The 24410-nt window shown below is 58.4% G+C and overlaps 1 protein-coding gene across 2 annotated transcripts in view; it reads left to right on the top strand.

Moving 5' to 3' along the window:
• GBA2 (glucosylceramidase beta 2) overlaps positions 1–19590 on the top strand; it is a 68525-nt gene extending 48935 nt beyond the window's left edge. Inside the window, exons 8-17 of one of the 2 annotated variants that reach the window (XM_074952189.1) lie at positions 640–765; positions 1649–1833; positions 2219–2323; positions 3673–3780; positions 6359–6510; positions 6649–6755; positions 8184–8326; positions 8547–8662; positions 17911–18102; positions 18184–19588. In XM_074952189.1, the coding sequence (XP_074808290.1) occupies positions 640–765; positions 1649–1833; positions 2219–2323; positions 3673–3780; positions 6359–6510; positions 6649–6755; positions 8184–8326; positions 8547–8662; positions 17911–18102; positions 18184–18420 (1471 nt within the window). In that variant the 3' untranslated portion in view covers positions 18421–19588. Of the gene's footprint in view, positions 1–639; positions 766–1648; positions 1834–2218; positions 2324–3672; positions 3781–6358; positions 6511–6648; positions 6756–8183; positions 8327–8546; positions 8663–17910; positions 18103–18183 lie in introns of both variants that reach the window. The other variant, XM_074952190.1, reaches the window with a different exon arrangement.
• Positions 19591–24410: the final 4820 nt, after the last annotated feature.

Below are 24410 nucleotides of genomic sequence, written 5' to 3'. Positions count from 1 at the left end.
GGTTGGGCCCTGCTCTGGCTCAGCCCAGCACTGGGCCTGGTGCAAGGGCTGCTGGATGGGGTCTGCAGCCCGTGTGCTGCAGGAGCTCAGACTGGATGGTGACGTGGGTCCCTTCTGGCTTCCTGGCTGCTTGTAATGGCGCACTACCCGTCTGGGTGCCCCAGCCTCAGGAGACCTCGTCCTAGCCCCCCAGGCGAAGCCAGCTGCAGCCGCTGCTCCTTTCCCACCCGCGCCCAGAGCTCAGGGAGAGCTGGGAGTCCTGCCGGGAAGCGGCAGGTGGGGGTGGCTGTGTCTGGGTCAGCGGCAGTGTGTCAGGGTGACAGCCTGCGCCCAGCCTGGGGAGTTGCAGGTTCCTGATGTTGTTGATTTCCCGTTCTGCAGGGTGCTAGAGCCGTTCACGTTTCTGTACGGCACTGCCGGCACACGGGGCACCCTGAGGGAGGGTGGAAGGGAGAGCACCGGCAGTGCCAGGGCTGTGCTGAGAACAGGCCCCGTCGGTCCCTGGCGTGAAGCGCTGTGCTGGCCGGGGCGGGTGTCCCTGCCCTGCGGGGGACCGTGCTCTCCCGCGCAGACAGGGCCGGACAGGCGGCACCTGGCTGCCTCCTGCAGACCCGCACCCAGTAACGTCTCTCCCCGCAGGCGGTACACGCGCTATTTCGGCAGCGCAGGGGACGCGTGCCCTGCCCTCTCCCACTACGCGCTCACGCACTGTGAGCAGTGGGAGGAGAAGATCGAGAGCTGGCAGAGGCCCATCTTGGAGAGCAGGTAGAGCGGTTGCCTGGCTGGTAGCTGGGGACATCTCCAGTGGGGGGAGCCCCCTGGCCAGGCCACAGACAAAGGGTTGGGCAGAATTGACAAGCTGCTGCGGTCACCGGGGTCTACAGAGTTGGTTTGGGGCAGGTTTGGCCTCCAGCCAGCCGCAGAGTGGCTCGTTGGAGACTCACTGCATCCCCCCAGGTGGCTGGTCCTGCTGCACCCGGCTCCTGAAGTGTGCGAGGGCGAGCGTGCCGCTTCTGCGTGTACAATGGGGCGGGTGGCTTGCTGTGTGCTCCCCCATGCAGGGGGGCCTCTGGGGGTCTCCTGTCAGAGCCTGCCACCCGGTGGGTGAGCCCCGTGCCCATGTGAGGGCAGGTGCTGGGCCCCGGGGCCGCTCCTCTCCTCGCCGGTTCCCTTAGCCCAGAGCCGTGGTGCAGAGCTCCGTGCGGGGTGTCTCCTTCACGCCTTGCTCCCCTGGCTCTCCGGGGGAAAGGGGAGGCTGCGCACACGCGGGCCCAAGGAGCTTGCTGTTGCTGGCTGAGCCAGCCCAGGCCGGCGCTGAGCACCGGGAAGGACCCAGGAGCCGGAGCTCCCACCCGGCCTGAGAGGCCGGTCGCTCCTCAGCTGTGAGTGGTCCCCTCAGGGCAGCTGCTGGGGCGGGCTGGAGCCTGCATCCCCCTCGGCCTTCTGCCCCCTCCCCAGCAGGTGTGTCTGAGTACGCTGCCCCCCAGCTCTGTGTCCCGAGGAGGGCAGGTGGGGGGCCCTTCCTGGGGTCTGAGGAAGGTGGGGTGGGTTATAGGGCTCCTGGCCCATGAGGCCGGGCTGTGGCTCTGTGAAGCGGGATCCACAGAGGCGACGTATTCGCTCTCCCATCTGTCCCTCTCGCCCACAGCCACCTGCCCCCTTGGTACAAGTCGGCTCTCTTCAACGAGCTCTACTTCCTGGCGGACGGCGGGACCCTGTGGCTGGAGCTGCCCCCAGAGGCCTGCGCGGAGGACGTGCAGGGCCCCGCGGGGGCCGGGCTGTCCCAGCTCTTCCCTGTCCTGCGGGAGTACGGAAGGTTTGCTTACTTGGAAGGTAAAGTGCAGGGCTGAGAGCCGCAGGGCGAGGGTCCCACTCACCCCCCCGACTGAGCCCAGGGCAAGGGGCATGTCACCCTCTGGGGCGGCCTCGCTGACCCACTTCCCTCAGGGCGGGGGGAGGGAGCAGCCTGCCCCCCCATGGAGTCCATCGGGGGCTGCGCCCCCTCGCCCAGGGCATGGGCGACGCCTCGCCGCTAACAGCCCCCAGGAAGGGCAAATTCCCTGCTGGGCACAGGGCTCCTCCCAGCTCCAGTGCTGGGGACAGGGCCCATCCCCCTCCTCCCCCGCTCCCCGTGTTGTGTGGAGGGGTGGGGACCTCTGGTGCCCCTACGGCCCCCCGGCAGGATCTGCCCCCCTCACTGTCTGTGCTGGGCTTCCAGGCCAGGAGTACCGGATGTACAACACCTACGACGTTCACTTCTACGCCTCCTTCGCCCTCGCCATGCTGTGGCCCAAGCTGGAGATCAGCCTGCAGTACGACATCGGTGAGCACCCAGCGGGCCCGGCCCCCTGCCCAGCCCGGACCCCTCAGTGGGTTCACAGGCCCCCAGCCAAATGCTCTGGAATTGCTCCCCACGAAGCCAGGCAGGACTCCGGGGAAATCTCCTTTCTGGGAGCAGCCTGTCTTCAGGACACAGCTCACCCGGCTCCACCTTCCTGGTCTGACCTCGGAGCATTCAGCCTCCTCTGCCCCTTCGTGCGCTTCCCACAGCGAGTCTGCCCAGGCGGGGTCCTGGGGAAGCCAGAGGGTCCTGCCCCCCAACTCCGCAGTCAGACGGGACTCTCAGCCAGCCAGTAAAACAGAGGTTTATTAGACGACAGGAACATGGTCTAACACAGAGCTTGTCGGTGCAGAGAACAGGACCCCTCAGCCGGGTCCATTTTGGGGGGCAGTGAGCCAGACAACCCCGTCTGCCCTTCGCTCCATGTCCCCATCCAGCCCCAAACTGAAACTCCCCCCAGCCCCTCCTCCTCTGGGCTTTGCCCCTTTCCCAGGCCATGAGGGTACCTGATTCCTTTGTTCTCCAACCCTTTAGCTCTCACCTTGCAGGGGGGAAGGGCCCAGGCCATCAGTTGCCAGGAGACAGAGTGTCGGCCATTTATATTCACCTGGCCCTTTGCTCTGCAACAATTACACCCCCTTATCCCACCACCTAGAGACTTAAGAAATGCATAGGGGAAACTGAGACACCCCTACAGTATTCAGAAGAAACATTAAGAACAGTCCCGCTTCGTCACAGTTCTTGGGCCCCTGGCTAAGCCCACTGCCCCGCCCGGGCCCCTTGTTTGGGCTCACCGATCCCTATCCTGGCTCCCCGCCACACCCAGGCCCCTTGGTAGGCTGTGCCCAGCCCTCGCCCCGCCCGTGCCCCTCATCGGGCTCAATAGCCCCCACCCCAGCCCCTCAGTGGGTGCACCAGCCCCCTGCCCCACCCCCCATCTGGCCCAGGGCACCAGCAAACTGGCACACACCCTGCCCTCCCCAAGGCAGGGAGGGAGCCGTCTGTGACCGTGCTGCTCCGGCCGGGGAATCCCGTCTGGGCACTGGGGGTGGTTTCCGCCTCTTTGCTGCACCCGAGCAGGGCAGGGATCAAGTGTGGCCCCGGGGCCCTCAGCAGCGGCCGTCTGAGCTCACTGCTCCTGCCCAGGCCGGGGGCCGTCACCCATTCTGACCCGAGACTGGGAACAGCCGGGTGGTTTTCCAGGCACAAGCACCCCACACCTGGCACCAGGGCGAGCGTCTCTGCAGGGGTAACGGGTGCTCACCCCACTGGCCGGGGAGACCTTGGCATAGCTGGGGCCTGCCAGCTCGCTGAGGGTCTGTGTCCCCCAGCTGCCACTGTGCTGAACGAGGACACGCAGCCCAGGCTGTACCTGATGAATGGGCAGACGGCCCAGGTGAAGCTGAGGAACGTGGTGCCCCACGACATCGGGGAGCCTGGTAAGGTCTCGCCCTGGCATGTGGCTGGGGCCAGGGCTGGGCTGTGCCGGGCAGCCCATTCTCCAGCTCAGTTATAAACGCCCCACACACTGAATTCATCCAGCTCCCTAGCCGGGCACAGCCCCATTGGGAACGTGTCCTCAGATGCAGCCAAACTGTCCCTTGGTGTGTCCGGGGGGAGGATGGGCGGGAGGGGGTGAGGCAGGGAGGCCACCACCAGGAGCGCCCCCCCATTGCCGCTAGGTTGGGGGGAAATGCTGTGGAGGTGGGTGTGCAGTGCAGTTACAGAGATGGGGACACATTCCCAGGAAGGCTCACTGGTGGCAGGGAAGGGGCAGAGTGCCGTTACAGGAGGGCTCACTGCCGGCGTGGGGAGCGCAGTGCAGTTACAGGAGGGGTCACTGCTGGCGTGGGGGGCGCAGTGCAGGTACGGGAGGGCTCACTGCGGGTGTGTGGGGGGCGCAGTGCCGTTACAGGAGGGCTCACTGCCGGCGTGGGGAGCGCAGTGCAGTTACAGGAGGGGTCATTGCTGGCGTGGGGGGCGCAGTGCAGGTACGGGAGGGCTCACTGCGGGTGTGTGGGGGGCGCAGTGCCGTTACAGGAGGGCTCACTGCGGGTGTGGGGGGGCACAGTGCAGGTACGGGAGGGCTCACAGCGGGTGTGTGGGGGGCGCAGTGCAGGTACAGGAGGGCTCACTGCCTGCATGGGGGGCACAGTGCAGGTACGGGAGGGCTCACTGCCGACGTGGGGGGCGCAGTGCAGGTACGGGAGGGCTCACTGCCGGCGTGGGGAGCGCAGTGCAGTTACGGGAGGGGTCACTGCGGGTGTGTGGGGGGCGCAGTGCAGGTACGGGAGGGCTCACTGCGGGTGTGTGGGGGGCGCAGTGCCATTACAGGAGGGCTCACTGCGGGTGTGTGGGGGGTGCAGTGCAGGTACGGGAGGGCTCACTGCGGGCATGGGGGGGCGCAGTGCAGGTACGGGAGGGCTCACTGCGGGCATGGGGGGGCGCAGTGCAGGTACAGGAGGGCTCACTGCGGGCGTGTGGGGGGCGCAATGCAGGTATGGGAGGGCTCACTGCGGGTGTGTGGGGGGGGCGCAGTGCCGTTACGGGAGGGCTCACTGCGGGTGTATGGGAGGCGCAGTGCAGGTACGGGAGGGCTCACTGCGGGCGTGGCGGTGGGCACAGTGCAGGTACAGGAGGGCTCACTGCTGGCGTGGGGGGTGCAGTGCAGGTACGGGAGGGCTCACTGCAGGTGTATGGGAGGCGCAGTGCAGGTACGGGAGGGCTCACTGCGGGCGTGGGGGTGGGCACAGTGCAGGTACAGGAGGGCTCACTGCTGGCGTGGGGGGCGCAGTGCAGGTACGGGAGGGCTCACTGCGGGCGTGTGGGGGGCGCAGTGCAGGTACGGGAGGGCTCACTGCGGGCGTGTGGGGGGCGCAGTGCAGGTACGGGAGGGCTCACTGCGGGTGTGGGGGGGGCGCAGTGCAGGTACAGGAGGGCTCACTGCGGGTGTGGGGGGGCGCAGTGCAGGTACGGGAGGGCTCACTGCGGGCGTGTGGGGGGCGCAGTGCAGGTACGGGAGGGCTCACTGTGGGTGTGGGGGGGGGCGCAGTGCCGTTATGGGAGGGCTTACTGCGGGTGTATGGGAGGCGCAGTGCAGGTACGGGAGGGCTCACTGCGGGCGTGGGGGTGGGCACAGTGCAGGTACAGGAGGGCTCACTGCTGGCGTGGGGGGTGCAGTGCAGGTACGGGAGGGCTCACTGCGGGTGTGGGGGGGGCGCAGTGCAGGTACGGGAGGGCTCACTGCGGGCGTGTGGGGGGCGCAGTGCAGGTACGGGAGGGCTCACTGCGGACGTGTGGGGGGCGCAGTGCAGGTACGGGAGGGCTCACTGCGGGTGTGTGGGGGGGGGCGCAGTGCCGTTATGGGAGGGCTTACTGCGGGTGTATGGGAGGTGCAGTGCAGGTACGGGAGGGCTCACTGCGGGTGTGGGGGGGGCGCAGTGCAGGTACGGGAGGGCTCACTGCGGGCGTGTGGGGGGCGCAGTGCAGGTACGGGAGGGCTCACTGCGGACGTGTGGGGGGCGCAGTGCAGGTACGGGAGGGCTCACTGCGGGTGTGTGGGGGGGGGCGCAGTGCCGTTATGGGAGGGCTTACTGCGGGTGTATGGGAGGTGCAGTGCAGGTACGGGAGGGCTCACTGTGGGCGTGGGGGTGGGCACAGTGCAGGTACAGGAGGGCTCACTGCTGGTGTGGGGAGTGCAGTGCAGGTACGGGAGGGCTCACTGCGGGCGTGGGGGTGGGCGCAGTGCAGGTACAGGAGGGCTCACTGCGGGCGTGGGGGGCGCAGTGCAGGTACAGGAGGGCTCACTGCGGGCGTGGGGGGCGCAGTGCAGGTACAGGAGGGCTCACTGCGGGCGTGGGGGGCGCAGTGCCGTTACAGGAGGGTCACTGCTGGCGTGGGGGGCGCAGTGCCGTTACAGGAGGGCTCACTGCCGGCATGGGGGGTGCCGTGCCGTTACGGGGGGGGCGGGGCTGCCCCCCGGGCGAGGCTGCTGAGAGCCGCTCTCTCCCTGCTCAGAGGACGAGCCATGGCAGCGGGTCAACGCCTACCTGATCCACGACACGGCCGGCTGGAAGGACCTGAACCTGAAGTTCGTGCTGCAGGTCTACCGCGACTTCTCCCTGACCCAGGACGCTGCCTACCTGCGGGACATGTGGCCCGTCTGCCAGGTACAGCCAGAGCCTCCCGCTGGGGCTGCGGCGTGGGGGGAGAGCGCGGGGCCCTGCGGCTGGGAGAGGGGAGCAGCGCCCGGCACAGGGCTGTGTCCTGGGGGCAGCGGGGCCACGGTCTCGGTCTCTCTCCCACAGGCTGTGATGGACGCGGAGCTGAAATTCGACACGGACGACGACGGGCTGATAGAAAACTCGGGCTTTGCTGACCAGACCTATGACGCCTGGGTGGCGACTGGGGCCAGGTGAGGGGGCGGGGGGGGCGGCGGCTCAAGGTCAGGAGTGGGAGAGTGGCGGAGGTGAGGGGGGGCGGGGGGCGGCTCGGGACCAGGAGTGGGAGAGTGGCGGAGGCGAGGGGGCAGGGGCAGGGGGCGGCTCGGGGCCAGGAGTGGGAGAGTGGTGGAGGTGAGGGGGCAGGGGCAGGGCGGGGGCAGGGGGCAGCTCGAGGCCAGGAGGGGGAGAGTGGCGGAGGTGAGGGGGGGCGGGGGGCGGCTCGGGGCCAGGAGTGGGAGAGTGGCGGAGGTGAGGGGGCAGGGGCAGGGTGGGGGCAGGGGGCAGCTCGAGGCCAGGAGGGGGAGAGTGGCGGAGGTGAGGGGGGGCGGGGGGCGGCTCGGGGCCAGGAGTGGGAGAGTGGCGGAGGTGAGGGGGCAGGGGCAGGGCCAGGGAGTTGGTGGCTGCTGGGTCCTGATGCAGCGCGGGGCTGGGCTGGGGTCACCCTTCGTTTTCAGCTCTGTTGGAGCATGTGACGGCTCCTGGAGAGCTGCACCAGGGCGAGCGGCTCCCTTCGGGGGCTGGCTCCGTCTGCACCCGCCGTGCCGGGCTCCCCAGGGCCCCGAGGGCAGCACTTTGCCCGAACCACGGCCCAGGACAGCCTGGGTGTGCCCGGGCAGGTGCCTACCCCAGGGCACGTGGTGTCACTCAGCGCCAGGGGAGTCATGGCCGGTACTGCCCGTAGCGGCCGATCGGGGCCCGGGGCGTTTGTGCCGAGTGGCTGCTGCTGACTCTTCACAACGAACCCATGAAAATACGGCCAGCAAGAGCTGGCTGGTGGCTGGAAGACAGCGAGTGCAGCGACTCTGCCCCTCTGCTGACAGCCCGGCCTCTCTGCGAGTCTCTCTTCTGGCCATGCCGGCTGGGGGTGTCGCTGGTCGGTGGCCACTCCAGAGCCCCGCTTTGCCAGCTGAGGCAGCCCTGGCTTGCATCCCCACCCGCCTCCCGCCTTTGCTCACTGCGTGACCAGGGATAGCCGGCTACCTGCCCGGCACGGTGCTCAGTGCGGAGCGCAAGCCCCGGCGTTTCCGGGGGTGTGGCGGGGGTGCCTGCTGGGGTCTCTGTGCCTGGCAGCACGGGGCTGCTGCTGCTCCAGCTCCCATGGGGCTGAAAGGACAGGTCAGGGGGCTGCACTCTCGGGGCTGCACCGCCCCCCCAGGTAGGGGTGGGGGCGAGGGCTGTGAGTCTCAGAGGCTGGCGAGGGAGCACACCCCCGTGCGGGATGGGGGCGAGGGCTGTGAGGCTCAGGGACGGCAGGGTGGATGGGAAGTGCAGCCCCCGTCTCTGTCTAGGGCCCTGGAATGTGCCCGTCATGGTAGCGCCAGGGCTGTGAGGCCGACGTGGCAGATATGTCGGCATGGCGGCAGCGGCTCGTGCCCAAACCCGTCTCCTTTGCTTTGCAGCGCGTACTGCGGCAGCCTGTGGCTGGCCGCCGTCTGTGTGATGTGCAAGGTGGCGGGGATCGTGGGTGACGACGAGGTCCTACAGAAATACAGCGCCATCCGACGGAAGGGCACAGAGGCGTTTGAGCGGCTGCTGTGGAACGGTGCGTATGGGCAGGCTGCCTGGGCTCCGGCTGGCCCCACGAGGGGCGCTGCGCTGACCCACCCTCAGCCCGGGGCGGGCTCCTGCTCCGGGACACTGGGTGTCTGCCTCGGGCAGCGAGCGGCTCCCGCCCGTGGGGCGCCGTGCGGTGTGAGAGGAGGAGCTGCCGGCGTCAGGGGCGGGGTGTGTCTGTCTCGCTGACTCGCTCGTCCCCACTGCAGGGAAATATTACAACTACGACAGCAGCGGGGGCCCCTTCTCCAGCACCGTCATGTCCGACCAGTGTGCCGGGCAGTGGTTCCTCCGGGCCAGCGGCCTGGGCCACGGCGAGTTCCAGGTGAGAGAAGGTTTGTCGCCACCCAGGGTGGGGCTGGTAGGTTGGGAAGGCAAATCTACAGATGGCACAAGGATTAGGGGAGTGGCAAGTCATGAGGACGGGGCAGCCATACAGAGCAATCTGGATGGCGTGGGAAGCTGGGCCCATTCAAACACAATGGGACAAATGCAAAGTCGAACTGTCATACTGTCTGGGGGACTTAGGAGCGTGGGCACCTTACTCAGGGCAGAGTGCCAGAAATAGGGCATAAAACCTCAGACTGGCTGTGAGCACTGTCCTTAGATTTCACCAGCCAAGAAACAAGTGCAAAGCCCTCAGGCCCTGAAGCCAAATCAAGGAGACATAGAACTATAGGGACTTTGAGAGATCTCTAGTCCAGTCCCCTGCACTCATGGCAGGACTAAGTATTATCTAGACCATCCCTGACTGGTGTGTGTCCAGCCTGCTCTTAAAAATCTCCAATGATGGAGATTCCACAACCTCCCTGGGCAATTTATTCCAAAGCTTAACCACTCTCACTGTTAAAGTTTTTGCTAATGTCCAACCTAAACCGCCCCTGCTGCAATTTAAGCCCATTGCTTCTTGTCCTGTCCTCAGAGGTTAAGAAGAACAATTTCTCTCCCTCCTCCTTGTAACAGCCTTTTATGTGCTTGAAAACTGTTATCATGTCCCCTCTCAGTCTTCTCTTCTCTAAACTAAAGAAACCCAAGTTTTTCAATCTTCCCTCATGGGTCATGTTTTCTACACATTTAATCATTTTTGTTGCTCTTCTCTGGATTCTCTCCAATTTGTCCACATCTTTCCTGAAATGTGGTGCCCAGAACTGGACACAAGACTCCAGTTGAGACCTAATCAGCACAGAGTAAAGCAGAAGAATAACTTCTCGTGTTTTGCTTACAACACTCCTGCTAAGACGTCCCAGAATGAGGTTTGCTTTTCTTGCAACAGTCTTACACTGTTGACTCATATTTAGCTTGTGGTCCACTATGACCCCCAGATCCCTTTCCGCAGTACTCCTTCCTAGGCAGTCATTTCCCATTCTGTGTGTGTGCAACTGAGTGTTCCTTTCTAAATGGAGTACTTTGCATTTGTCCTTATTGAATTTCATCCTATTTACTTCAGACCGTTTCTCCAGTTTGTCCAGATCATTTTGAATTTTAATCCTATCCTCCAAAGCACTTGCAACCCCTCCCAGCTGGGTATCGTCTACAGACTTTATAAGTGTACTCTTTATGCCATTATCTAAACCACTGATGACGATATTGAACAGAACTGGACCCAGAACTGATCCCTGTGGGACCCCACTCCTTATGTCCTTCCAGCATGACTGTGAATCACTGATAACTACTTTCTCGGAATGGTTTTCCAACCAATTTTGCACCCACCTTATAGCAGCTCCATCTAGGTTGCATTTCCTTAGTTTGTTTATGAGAAGGTCATGCGAGACAGTATCAAAAGCTTTAGTAAAGTCAAGATATACCACGTCTACCGCTTCCCCACATCCACAAGGCTTGTTACCCTGTCAGAGAAAGCTCTCGGGTTGGTTTGACACGATTTGTTCTTGAGAAATTCATGCTGACTGTTACTTATCACCTTATTATCTTCTAGATGTTTGCGAATTGATTGCTTAATTATTTGCTCCATTATCTTTCTGGGTATAGAAGTTAAGCTGATTGGTCTGTAATTCCCTGGGTTGTCCTTATTTCCCTTTTTAGAGATGGGCACTAGATTTGCCCTTTTCCAGTTTTCTGGAATCTCTCCCGTCTTCCATGACTTCTCAAAGATAATCGCTAATGGCTCAGATATCTCCTCAGTCAGTTCCTTGAGTATTCTAGGATGCATTTCATCAGGCCCTGGTGACTTGAAGACAGAAGAACATAAGAACGGCCGTACTGGGTCAGACCAAAGGTCCATCCAGCCCAGTACCCTGTCTATCAACCGTGGCCAATGCCAGGTGCCCCAGAGGGAGTGAACCAGCAGATCGAAGAACGTGATCGTTCCCCTCTATTCGACATTGGTGAGGCCTCATCTGGAGTACTGTGTCCAGTTTTGGGCCCCACACTACAAGAAAGATGTGGAAAAATTGGAAAGCATCCAGCGGAGGGCAACAAAAATGATTAGGGGGCTGGGGCACATGACTTATGAGGAGAGACTGAGGGAACTGGGATTGTTTAGTCTGCGGAAGAGAAGAATGAGGGGGGATTTGATAGCTGCTTTCAACTCCCTGAAAGGGGGTTCCAAAGAGGATGGATCTAGATTGTTCTCAGTGGTGGCAGATGACAGAACGAGGAGTAATGGTCTCAAGTTGCAGTGGGGGAGGTTTAGGTTGGATATTAGGAAAAACTTTTTCACTAGGAGGGTGGTGAAGCACTGGAATGCGTTACCTAGGGAGGTGGTCGAATCTCCTTCCTTAGAAGTTTTTAAGGTCAGACTTGACAAAGCCCTGGCTGGGATGATTTAGTTGGGGTTGGTCCAGCTTTGAGCAGGGGATTGGAGTAGATGACCTCCTAAGGTCCCTTCCAACCCCGATATTCTATGATTCTGTGATCTCTCTCCTGCCATCCTGTAGTGTGTGGTTGCTCGAGAGTATTTGCTTCAGTACTCCTGTTGTTTTTGTGGATACAGACTAACATGGCTGTTACTCTGAAAATCACACACCACACAACAAAAACACTAACCCAGGAAGCTATCCTTGCAACAAAGCCTGATGCCAATTCTGTCCACTTTTTATTCAAGTGACACTATCATAGGACCTAATCACAACAGCCACGCCATCAGGGGCTCGTTCACCTGCACATCTACCAATGTGATCTATGCCATCCTGTGCCAGCAATGCCCCTCTGCCATGTACATTGGCCAAACCAGACAGTCTCTACGCAAACAAATAAATGGATACAAATCTGACTTCAGGAATCAGAACATTCAAAAACCGGTAGGAGAACACTTCAACCTCTCTGTCCCCTCAGTAAAAGACTTAAGGGTGGCAATTTTGCAACACAAAAGCTTCAAAAACAGACTCCAAGGAGAAACTGCTGAGCTTGAATTAATATGCAAACTAGATACCATGAACCTGGGTTTGAATAGAGACTGGGAGTGGCTGGGTCATTACACATATTGAATCTATTTCCCTAAAGTTAAGTATCCTCACACCTTCTTTGTCAACTGTCTAAATGGGCCATCTTGATTATCACAACAAAGTTTTTTTTTTCTCCTGCTGATAAAACTCATCTTAACTAATTAGCCTCTTACAGTTTGTATGGCAACTTCCTCGTTCTCTGTATGTATATATCTCTTCTTACTATATGTTCCATTCTATGCATCCAATGAAGTGGGCTATAGCCCACGAAAGCTTATGCTCTAATAAATTTGTTAGTCTCTAAGATTCCACATCTGCTCCTGTTCTTTTTGCGGATACAGACTAACACGGCTGCTACTCTGAAACCTGTCATTAATGGACTTAACCTCCATGAATTTATCCAGTTCTCTTTTAAACCCTGTTATAGTCCTAGCCTTCACAACCTCCTCAGGCAAGGAGTTCCACAGGTTGACTGTACGCAGTGCGAAGAAGAACTTCCTTTTATTTGTTTTAAACCTGCTGCCCAATAATTTCATTTGGTGGCCCCTAGTTCTTATATTATGGGAACATGTAAATAACTTTTCCTTATTCACTTTCTCCACACCACTCATGATTTTATAGACCTCTATCCTATCCCCCCTGAGTCTCCTCTTTTCCAAGCTGAAAAGTCCTAGCCTCTTTAATCTCTCCTCATATAGGACCCGTTCCAAACCCCTCATCATTTTAGTTGCCCTTCTCTGAACCTTTTCTAATGCCAGTCTATCTTTTTTGAGATGAGACCATACCACATCTGTACGCAGTATTCAAGATGTGAATGTACCATGGATTTACATAAGGGCAATAAGATATTCTCCATCTTATTCTCCATCCCTTTTTTAATGATTCCTAACATCCTGTTCGCTTTTTTGATGGCCGCTGCACATTGAGTGGATGTTTGCAGAGAACTATCCACAATGACTCCAAGATCTTTCTTGAGTGGTAACAGCTCATTTAGACCCCATCATTTTGTATGTATAGTTGGGATTATGTTTTCCAATGTGCATTTCATCTGCCATTTTGTTGCCCAGTCACCCAGTTTTGAGAGATCCTTTTGTAGCTCTTCGCAGTCTGCCTGGGTGTCATGGAGTCCCCGGGCGATGCTCTGGAACTGCTCCCCACGAAGCCAGGCAGGACTTTGGGGAAGTCTCCTCTCTGGGAGCAGCCTGTCTCCAGGGCAAGAAGCTCACCCGGCTTCCACCTTCCTGGGTCTGACCTTGGAGCATTCAGCATCCTCTGTCCCTCCGTGCTCTTCCCACAGCGAATCCGCTCAGGCGGGGCTCCTGGGGAAGCCAGAGGGTCCTGCCCCCCAACTCCGCAGTCAGACGTGACTCTCAGCCAGCCAGTAAAACAAAAGGTTTATTAGACGACAGGAACATGGTCTAAAACAGAGCTTGTAGGTACAGAGAACAGGACCCCTCAGCCGAGTCCATTTTGGGGGGCAGTGAGCCAGACAACCCCATCTGCACTTCACTCCATGTCTCCAGCCAGCCCCAAACTGAAACTCCCTCCAGCCCCTCCTCCTCTGGGCTTTGTCCCTTTCCCGGGCCAGGAGGTCACCTGATTCCTTTGTTCTCCAACCCTTTAGCTCTCACCTTGCAGGGGGGAAGGGCCCAGGCCATCAGTTGCAAGGAAACAGGGTGTCGGCCATTCTCTGTGTCCAGACCCCTGCACACACCTGCCCTCCAGCGCTCTGCAATGATCAAACACCCTTATCCCACCACCTAGATACTTAAGAACTGCCTAGGGGAAACTGAGGCTCCCCCACAATATTCAGAGAAAATATTAAGAACAGTCCCGCTTCATCACACTGGGACTTAACTATCTTGAGTAGTTTTGTATCATCTGCAAATTTTGCCACCTCACTGTTTACCCCTTTTTCCAGATCATTTATGAATATGTTGAATAGGACTGATCCCAGAACAGACCTATGGGAGACACTGCTATTTGCCTCTCTGCATTCCGAAAATTGACCATTTATTCCAACCCTTTGTGTAGAATCATAGAATATCAGGGTTGGAAGGGACCTCAGGAGGTCATCTAGTCCAACCCCTTGCTCAAATCAGGACCAATTCCCAACTAAATCATCCCAGTCAAGGCTTTGTCAAGCCGGGGCTTAAAAGCCTCTCAGGAAGGAGAGGTTTCAGAGTAGCAGCCGTGTTAGTCTGTATTCGCAAAAAGAAAAGGAGTACTTGTGGCACCTTAGAGACTAACCAATTCATTTGAGCATGAGCCTTCGTGAGCTACAGCTCACTTCATCGGATGCATAAAGTGGAAAATACAGCATCCGATGAAGTGAGCTGTAGCTCACGAAAGCTTATGCTCAAATAAATTGGTTAGTCTCTAAGGTGCCACATGTACTCCTTTTTAAGGAAGGAGATTCGACCACCTCCCTAGGTAACGCATTCCAGTGCTTCACCACCCTCCTAGTGAAAAAGTTTTTCCTAATATCCAACCTAAACCTCCCCCACTGCAACTTGAGACCATTACTCCTCGTTCTGTCATCTGCCACCACTGAGAACAATCTAGATCCATCCTCTTTGGAACCCCCTTTCAGGGAGTTGAAAGCAGCTATCAAATCCCCCCTCATTCTTCTCTTCCGCAGACTAAACAATCCCAGTTCCCTCAGCCTCTCCTCATAAGTCATGTGCCCCATCCCCCTAATCATTTTTGTTGCCCTCCGCTGGATGCTTTCCAATTTTTCCACATCTTTCTTGTAGTGTGGGGCCCAAAACTGGACACAGTACTCCAGATGAGGCCTCACCAATGTCGAATAGAGGGGAACGATCACGTTCTTCGATCTGCTGGTTCACTCCCTCTGGGGCACCTGGCATTGGCCACGGTTGATAGACAGGGTACTGGGCTGGATGGACCTTTGGTCTGACCCAGTACGGCCGTTCTTATGTTCTTCTGTCTTCAAGTCACCAGGGCCTGATGAAATGCATCCTAGAATACTCAAGGAACTGACTGAGGAGATATCTGAGCCATTAGCGATTATCTTTGAGAAGTCATGGAAGACGGGAGAGATTCCAGAAAACTGGAAAAGGGCAAATCTAGTGCCCATCTCTAAAAAGGGAAATAAGGACAACCCAGGGAATTACAGACCAATCAGCTTAACTTCTATACCCAGAAAGATAATGGAGCAAATAATTAAGCAATCAATTCGCAAACATCTAGAAGATAATAAGGTGATAAGTAACAGTCAGCATGAATTTCTCAAGAACAAATCGTGTCAAACCAACCCGAGAGCTTTCTCTGACAGGGTAACAAGCCTTGTGGATGTGGGGAAGCGGTAGACGTGGTATATCTTGACTTTACTAAAGCTTTTGATACTGTCTCGCATGACCTTCTCATAAACAAACTAAGGAAATGCAACCTAGATGGAGCTGCTATAAGGTGGGTGCAAAATTGGTTGGAAAACCATTCCGAGAAAGTAGTTATCAGTGATTCACAGTCATGCTGGAAGGACATAAGGAGTGGGGTCCCACAGGGATCAGTTCTGGGTCCAGTTCTGTTCAATATCGTCATCAGTGGTTTAGATAATGGCATAAAGAGTACACTTATAAAGTCTGTAGACGATACCCAGCTGGGAGGGGTTGCAAGTGCTTTGGAGGATAGGATTAAAATTCAAAATGATCTGGACAAACTGGAGAAACGGTCTGAAGTAAATAGGATGAAATTCAATAAGGACAAATGCAAAGTACTCCATTTAGAAAGGAACACTCAGTTGCACACACACAGAATGGGAAATGACTGCCTAGGAAGGAGTACTGCGGAAAGGGATCTGGGGGTCATAGTGGACCACAAGCTAAATATGAGTCAACAGTGTAAGACTGTTGCAAGAAAAGCAAACCTCATTCTGGGACGTCTTAGCAGGAGTGTTGTAAGCAAAACACGAGAAGTTATTCTTCTGCTTTACTCTGTGCTGATTAGGTCTCAACTGGAGTCTTGTGTCCAGTTCTGGGCACCACATTTCAGGAAAGATGTGGACAAATTGGAGAGAATCCAGAGAAGAGCAACAAAAATGATTAAATGTGTAGAAAACATGACCCATGAGGGAAGATTGAAAAACTTGGGTTTGTTTAGTTTAGAGAAGAGAAGACTGAGAGGGGACATGATAACAGTTTTCAAGCACATAAAAGGCTGTTACAAGGAGGAGGGAGAGAAATTGTTCTTCTTAACCTCTGAGGACAGGACAAGAAGCAATGGGCTTAAATTGCAGCAGGGGCGGTTTAGGTTGGACATTAGCAAAAACTTTAACAGTGAGAGTGGTTAAGCTTTGGAATAAATTGCCCAGGGAGGTTGTGGAATCTCCATCATTGGAGATTTTTAAGAGCAGGCTGGACAAACACCAGTCAGGGATGGTCTAGATCAGTGGTCACCAACCGGTCGATCCTCGAGGTTCTCCCAGTCGATCGCCATCTTCGGCGGCCCAGCGGGGCTGCTGCTAAGACCGGCTCCCTGCCTGCCCCAGCCCCACACCACTCCCAGAAGTGGCCAGCGCAGCCCCAGGGCAGGGTGGGGCGGCAGGGGTCTCCCTCCGTGCACTGCTCCTGCAGCTCCCGTTGGCCAGGAATGGGGAGCTGTGGCCAATGGGAGCTGTGGGGGCTTTGCTTGCAGAGAGGGGCAGCGTGCAAAGCCACATGCTGCCCGCCCCCCGCAGGGCTGCACTGGCCCCTTCTGGGAGTGGTGTGGGGCTGGGGTAGGCAGGGAGCTGGCCTTAGCAGCAGCCACGCTGTGCTGCCGACGGGGAGCCACCGGAGGTAAGTGCTGCCCAGCATGAGACCGCATTCCAACCCCCAGCCCTGAGCCCCCTTCTGGAGCTAGTACCCCAAGCCCCCTCCTGCACCCCAAGCTCCACCCCGACCCTCCCCAGAGCCAGCACCCCAAACCCTCTCCTGCACCCCAAGCCCACCCCCACCCCCTCCTGCACCCCAACACTGTTCCCCAGCCCTGACTCCCCTCCCAGAGCCTGAACCCCAAACCCCCTCCTGCACCCCAAGCCCCACCCCTGACTCCCCTGCCAGAGCCAGCAACCTGTACCCTCTCCTGCACTCCAACACTCTGCCCCAGCCCAGTGAAAGTGGGGTGGGGGAAAGAGAGCAATGGGGGGGGGAGAAGGGGCTTCGGGGAAGGGGCGGGCTCGGGAAAGGGAAAGGGAAAATCCTGGGTTGCACTTAAATTCAGAAAGTGACCTTGGGCGTGAAAAGGTTGGAGACCCCTGGTCTAGATAATACTTAGTCCTGCCATGAGTGCAGGGGCCTGGCCTGGAGACTCCCCGAGGTCCCTGCCAGTCCTAGGACGCGCTGAGCTGCGCGTGCCCTGCTGTGGCACACAGGGCTCCTGTGATGTGTACACGGGGCAGCCACGGGGCAGGAGCTTGGAGCGGCTTTAACCACTGCGCACAGCACTGGTGCAGCTGACACTGGGTGCCGCAGGCACTCGTTTTAAAAAGGCCTTGGACACCTGGAGAGGGTGGGGGAAAAGCCACCCCGATGGTGTGAGGGCAGGGGGGTGTGAGGGTGAGAGACTGAACGCGCGCTGTCTGGCCAGTTTACCAAAGAGAAAATGGAGCGGTGACTTGCCATGGTGTACAAGGTCAGCCTGGGGGCACGATCCCGGGGCCTGCTGGGCTCTGTAATCCAGGAGGGACAGGCAGGACAAGAAGCCAGAGAGTTTGAGCAGTGGGGCGGATTAATGAGGGGGTGGCTGAGTGGGTAAGGCTGCCGGTCAGGGGTTGAGTCTCGCCCCTCCAGTTCAGCCAGCTGCAGAATGGGAACCTGACCCCTCAGGCTAGGGCACCCAGAGGCAGGCAGACGTGGGGCCGGCCACCTCGCTCCCTGGTGTGCCGCTGAGTCGGGAACGTTGCCGAGCCATTGGAGCAGACCTGCAATGGCAGTGGTGGGTCGCCACCTCGCTGTCGTCACATCCAGCCTGCCGCCTCTCCACGAGGGCTCAGCCCCGGGGCATCTGGGTGCTAGTCAATGGCCTGTGCTGTTCAGAAGGCAGATGAGGTACTGGCCCTATCTGCCTATGCTGTCTCCGAGGCCCAGCCCCTGGGACGGTGCAGGCCGGGCCCTGGGTTCAGGGTGCGGCCCTGGGTGGCCGAGAGGCCTGATGGCGTCTCTCTCCGCAGGTTTTCCCCAGGAGCCATATTGTCAGCGCGCTGAAGACGATCTTTGAGCTGAACGTCATGAGCTTTGCCAATGGGACGATGGGCGCCGTGAACGGCATGAGGCCCGATGGGAGCCTGGACACATCCAGCCTGCAGTCCAGCGAGGCCTGGGTTGGGGTTGTGTACGCTCTGGCAGCCACCATGATCCAGGAGGTGAGTGTGGTGCACGGCGCCCCTTGGCACGAGCAGCCGGTGCCAGGTGACGGGCCTGACTCTCTCCTCCCTCTGCTGCAGGGCCTGGTGCAGGAGGGCTTCCACACAGCGGAGGGCTGCTACCGGACCGTGTGGGAGCGGCTGGGCATGGCCTTCCAGACGCCAGAGGCCTATTGCCAAAGGAAGCTCTTCCGCTCTCTGGCCTACATGCGCCCCCTCAGCATCTGGAGCATGCAGCTGGCCCTGGAGAGCAGAGCCCGCCAGGCGCCTGCCGCCACGGAGCTGCACCCAGTGCCGGAGACCTCCCCCCAGCCATGAGGGAAGGAACCGGGGAGCATGCGCTGGGCCCCTCTGCAGGCCAGGGACTGTGTGGAGGCCGCTTGCCCCTTTTTAAAACGTGATTTTAATTGCTGTATCTTCCCTCCTCTTTCCCTAGCCTGTCTCTCTCCCCAGTGCACACAGACGTGCCCCTGCCCCCTCAGAGCAGCAGGGCCCCATGCTTCATGCCCCAGCTGTGTCCCTCATCCCCGGGGCCCTCCTAGCCCCAAGAGAGACAGTTCCCCAGGCCCAGATGCCTGAGCGGGGAGAGCAGCCCCGAGAGAATGAGGAGGAAGGAGCGTCCGGGGGGGGCTGTGCCCAGGATCCTTCCTCTCCAGCGTGGCTCCGGGGCTCTGCCATGCACAGGGCAAGTCCCCTCGGGAGGGGGGAATCCTTATGGCCGGCAGGTCTCACTGCCTCCCTCAGTGCCTGTCCTGCCTGCGGCCCCACCCGGAGCCGCCCGGCAGAAGGCGTGGAGGGAGGAGCACGTGGGCGTGGTGCGCACCGTGCCGGCACTTGGCTGGCACTGCCGCGGAGGGCGTGTGCCCCGGCTGCTTGGGTGCAGATTTCACCTGCCCTTGCTGGCTGAGCTGTCACCTTACACGGTGCATTTTGTCGCCGTCTGTAATCGCTGGACCTGCATGTGGGGCGTGGCAGAGCAGCATCCACTGCAGGGCACAGACCATCCGTGGGCGAGGGCCTCGTACGTGCTGAGCCCTCGCTGCAGGGAGAAGCCCCTGGGAAGCTTGGCAGCAGTTATGCTTCCCCCCCCAGCTCCCCCCCCCCTTCAGCAGCACGGCCCATGGGAGAGGCGCAGGGAGAGTCGAAGACGTGGGTACTGCTGTGAGGGAGGGCACCATTGCCCTTCCCTGGCCCGAGGGGCTGCCCAGCTGGGCTGGGTCCCTTCAGGGTGCCTAGTCCAGGCAGGGGCCATTGGTAACCCGTGGCAAGAGCAGTTCCCCAGCATGATCCACCCCAGGCCTGGGGACCGCTGCCTGGCCTCCGACAATCCTCATCCCAAATGAACTCTTCTTGGACAGGCAGTGTCTGTCCCCGGCACTGCAGCACCCCCACCCCTGCATGGCCACTGCACACGATCACAGCTGGCACTGGACCATGGGGCTCAAGGGAGCTGTTTTTAAATGCTGAATAATTTTAATTTAAAATCATCATAATAAAATATCATTTGCCTGTGTGCCTGTCCCTCTGCCTGCGGCTGTAACCTCTTCTGGCCCCGCCCGGGGACCCTCCAGCAGTAGAGCTTAGCCCATGAGCCCAGTGACCCTGGCTCCTGCAGGGCTGCTGCGTTCCACCCGTGCTCCCAGAAACTCTTCCCGCTCCTCTGGCCAGCAGCTGCAGTGGCCTCCAGGCCTGTCTGCGCCCTGGGAGCCAGTCGTTCCTGTGTTGCGTCGACTGCTGAGTCTGTCTGCGTCTATCACCGCAACACCCAGCGTGGCTCAAACGGCCACGACCTCCCAGTCTCCACCTGGAGACGTTCCCCGCCCTGCCCTGCAGGCTGCCCCAGCCAGCGCACGGGGCGTGGGCCTGAGCTGTAGCAGTCTGCGGGTATCAGCACTGCCAGGGAATCGGCATGGGATCTAGGGTGAGCTCCTTGGCAGCGGGCGTCCCCCCGCTGGAGCACCCAGCTGGAGAGGTCTGTGCCGGCAGAGTACTCGGCTGTATTACATCCGAGCCACAGCCCTGGAGTTGCCCTGGGGGAAACCAGCTTGGCGTGTGCTCCCTAGCCTTCAGTGCCCTGCAGCCGCAGGCTGATGCGAAGATCTGTCCCAGGCTAGTGCCCCAGCCCCTCTCACGGCTGGGATTGTCCCACCTTCCCCTGCTGGGTTTGCACGTGTGCCTCATATGCTCACAGCTGGCTTCCAAGGGGGCTGAGCACCCACAGACCCCCGAAGTCCCTGGGTGCTGCCGGCACGCAGCACCAGCACCAGAGGCTCCGTGCTCGGGCTGCTGGGCCAGGTGCGGTAGCCTTCCTGCTCGGCACGTCGACAGGGCTCACGAGGTCCCGCGGCTGGAAGTTGCAGCCAGACCAATTCAGACTGGCGACAAGGCCTGAATGTTCACCAGGAGGGTGGCTGGCCCTGGAACCGGTTGCCAAGGGATGCGGGGGGTTCTCTGTCCGCTGAGATGTGTGTCTGGAAGCTCAGCGCTAGCTCAGGCGGGAATTAATTCAGGGCAGTCGTGTGCGCTGTGCAGGGGGACAGATTGGATCACAGGGGTCCCTTGCGGCCTTAGAGTCTGTGAATCTGTGAACTCGTCACTTACACGTTTGGGGGCAGGAGGGTAGATGAGTTTGTTCCAGGGAGCTGGTTTTCGATGGCACATGGGAGCCTGGATTTTTATAAGAACATAAACACTGCCACACCGGATCAGAACCAAGGTCCATCGAGCCCAGTCTCCTGTCTCCCGACAGCGGCCAGTGCCAGGTGCCCCAGAGGGAATGCACAGAACAGGGAATCACCCAGTGACCCAGCCCCTGTCGCCCGTTCCCAGCGACACTGTCGCTGCCCACCCTGGCGAACAGCCATTGATGGGCCTGTCCTCCATAGAATCTAACTCGTTCTTTTTTGAACCCTGTTATAGTCTTGGCCTTCACAACAGCCTGACTGGCTGGTCTCTTCCCTACTCCGTGCTCCTCCCTCCTGTCCTTAGTGCCCGGCGGCCTTGCTGACAGTGGGCGCTCTCTTCCCTGAGCCTCGTTAGCTCCTTCAGAAAACCAGCTGCTCCGGGTCTAGTGTGGCACCGGACAGGAGCTGTCCCAGCTTGGGGAGCTGCAGTGGCTCAGAGTGTGGGTACCAACCACAGGGCAGACTGAAGAAATGGGCACAAACCCTAAACTGGCTGTGACTTCTATAGACTTCACCAACCAAGTAGCAAGTGTGAACTCCTCAGGCACTACGTCAGCCTAAGCATGGAGTCACAGACAGCCCTCTGCAGCACTCGGGTCTGCCTTGCCACCCAGGAGAGCCTGCCTTTGTGATAGATGGTCCCTTACGCCAAAACTCAACAATATTCAGGTTACTCCCAATCTCAAAGGGCCAGGCACCCCATGTCAATTGCACCCTAGATCTTACTCCAAAGACGCTTGTAGCCAACCCTATACTAAATGAACTAAAGAGCTAGTAACTAAGAAAGAGAAATAGAGTTATTTGCAAGGTTAAAGCAGGTAAACAAAGACACGAGTTACAATCTCTAGGTTCCAAAAAATGAAAGAAGCTGCTGTAATGAGCAAGCTCTGTGTCCTGTGGGGCTAGCCCAGGCCAAGCACTGGGGATCTTTTGCTTATGCTTGGTGATCCTGGCCCCCCAGAGTCCAAACACCATCAAAGACACAATTCTTTCTCGTCAGGGATTATCCCCAGAGTTCAGGCTGGTGGGATGAGTCCACCTGCACGTCTCCTCTTCATGGGAGTGGGGGAGCAATTAGCAAAGTCTTAGTTCTTGGATGTTTCACAGTGGCTCATTGGTTTCAATGGGCCTTCTTGGTGGGCAGAGCTACCACTGTAGGAAGCCAGCACTTTACACTAATTAATGCTTCTTTCCTGTTGGATGAGTCACACAGTTACAGAGCTTTACAGGCAAACCCTCAGTATAACATGGGGTACGGACGTTGTCCGTGAGATTACTACGTGCAGTAACCTACAAGCATTTCATCAAGTCTAAGCACTAAACATTCTTATCAACTTCACATCTGTTTTAACAACACGAACACACAGGTGAGCCAGACTGGTTTCCAGCTGGGTATCGGTCAGTGTTCATCTGAGAGACTAAGGGCCTTGGCGTGAGCTGGCAGCTAGCCCTAGGTAGGTTTATGCAGCATCCCTCACCATGGCATCTGGGCACCCTGGTATTTCCACTCCTAAGTCGCCATATTACCAAGTCCCAATTGTGAGAAAATGAGCTCTTGCTCTAAGTAGCTGGAACACAAAAGGCTCCTCGTCCTTGGGCTCCAAATGGAGCCCCCTGTCCTGAAGTGAGTTTGAATATCTGGCCGTGCGGGGAGCTGCTGGAGCACGGCCTGTTGTTCAGCCTTGTGATCCAGCCTTGTCATCTGCCTTGTGGGTAGTGATCAATGGCTGCGTGTCTAGTTGGCAGCCAGTATCAAGCGGAGTGCCCCAAGGGTCACTCCTGGGGCTTGTTTTGCTCAATATCTTCATAAATGATCTGGAGGGTGGTGTGGATTGCACCCTCAGCAAGTTTGCAGATGACACTAAACTGGGAGGAGAGGTAGATACGCTGGAGGGTAGGGATAGGATGCAGAGGGACCTAGACAAATTAGAGGATTGGGCCAAAAGAAATCTGATGAGGTTCAACAAGGGCAAGTGCAGAGTCCTGCACTTAGGAAGGAAGAATCCCATGCACCGCTACAGACTAGGGACCGAATGGCTCGGCAGCAGTTCTGCGGAAAAGGACCTAGGGGTTACAGTGGACAAGAAGCTGGATATGAGTCAACAGTGTGCCCTTGTTGCCAAGAAGGCCAATGGCATTTTGGGATGTATAAGTAGGGGCATTGCCAGCAGATCGAAGGACGTGATCGTTCCCCTCTATTCGACATTGGTGAGACCTCATCTGGAGTACTGTGTCCAGTTTTGCACCCCACACTACAAGAAAGATGTGGAAAAATTGGAAAATGTCCAGTGGCAGGCAACAAAAATGATTAGGGGTCTGGAACACATGACTTATGAGGAGAGGCCGAGGGAACTGGGATTGTTTAGTCTGCAGAAGGGAAGAATGAGGGGGGATTTGATAGCTGCTTTCAACTACCTGAAAGGGGGTTCCAAAGAGGATGGATCTAGACTGTTCTCAGTGGTGGCAGACAACAGAACAAGGAGTAATGGTCTCAAGTTGCAGTGGGGGAGGTTTAGGTTGTATATTAGGAAAAACTTTTTCACTAGGAGGGTGGTGAAGCACTGGAATGCGTTACCTAGGGAGGTGGTGGAATCTCCTTCCTTAGAGGTTTTTAAGGCCCGGCTTGACAAAGCCCTGGCTGGGACGATTTAGTTGGGGATTGGTCCTGCTTTGAGCAGGGGGTTGGACTAGATGACCTCCTGAGGTCCCTTCCCACCCTGATAGTCTACAATCTAGTGTGAGGCTGAAATACAGGGGCCTTGGACTCTACTGGAATATGACTATGATTAACAGTAGCCGTCTGAGGGCGTCCAGGACGTTCTCCTCCCAGGGTTCATCCACCCTGCTCCAATCCGGACTCTCCCGTGAGGTTAATTAGCCTGATGCACAGACACAGAGACCCCCTTCGGTGCGAGCATCAGCTAAGTCCTGCAAGAGCCTCGAGCCAAGACTCGTGTCCCCTGAGCAGTGCCATTGGACCCTGTGAAAGTCCGGCGGGAGCCTGAGCAGCCAGGCCACACCTCACCCTAGAAACATGGGGAACATGCATTGGTCTCAGCATGGCATCCCGGCCTGGACCTGCTGCCCGCTGCAGCCAGCAGGAGGATTCACCTCGTCATCCGTCTGTGCACCAGCCCCTCAAATGCAGCGTGACGAGTACAGGCCGTTCAAAGGCCTCCCAGCGAGTGAAGCTGGGATGTGCCCTCAGCCTGACCCCCCCTAACACATCCTGCCCCTCCCGGTTTAGCCCCCGTCGCACTCCCAGGGCTAGCTGCGGCTCTGCTCCCGTGCCGCGCTCGCCAAGAGCCTCTTCCCTGACCCGTCTTGCGGGCGCAGCAGTGAGTTCAGGAGAGAGGCGCCCGGTGGGAGAGCTGTTGCAATGAGACAAGCACGGTTTTCATGGCTGGGCCTGTGGACACAGCCCTGCCGGCCACGGAGCCTGGCCTGCACGGATGGACTGGCCCCATCCCAACAGCAGCCGCGAGGAGGCTCCTGCGGCAGCGGGAAGCAGAGAAGGGAGGAGCTGGGGAAAAGCTGCTGCTGAGTCTGGGGGCCTGCACCCAGCAGCAGAAATTCCCCACCTGCTGCTGCACCACTGCCCTGGGAACGGCAGCAGCTTGTCTC

Source organism: Natator depressus, chromosome 5, assembly GCF_965152275.1.
Source record: "Natator depressus isolate rNatDep1 chromosome 5, rNatDep2.hap1, whole genome shotgun sequence".
Taxonomy (NCBI): domain Eukaryota; kingdom Metazoa; phylum Chordata; order Testudines; family Cheloniidae; genus Natator; species Natator depressus.
The sequence above is the reverse complement of the archived record's forward strand: the minus strand, read 5'-3'. Positions and strand labels throughout refer to the sequence as shown.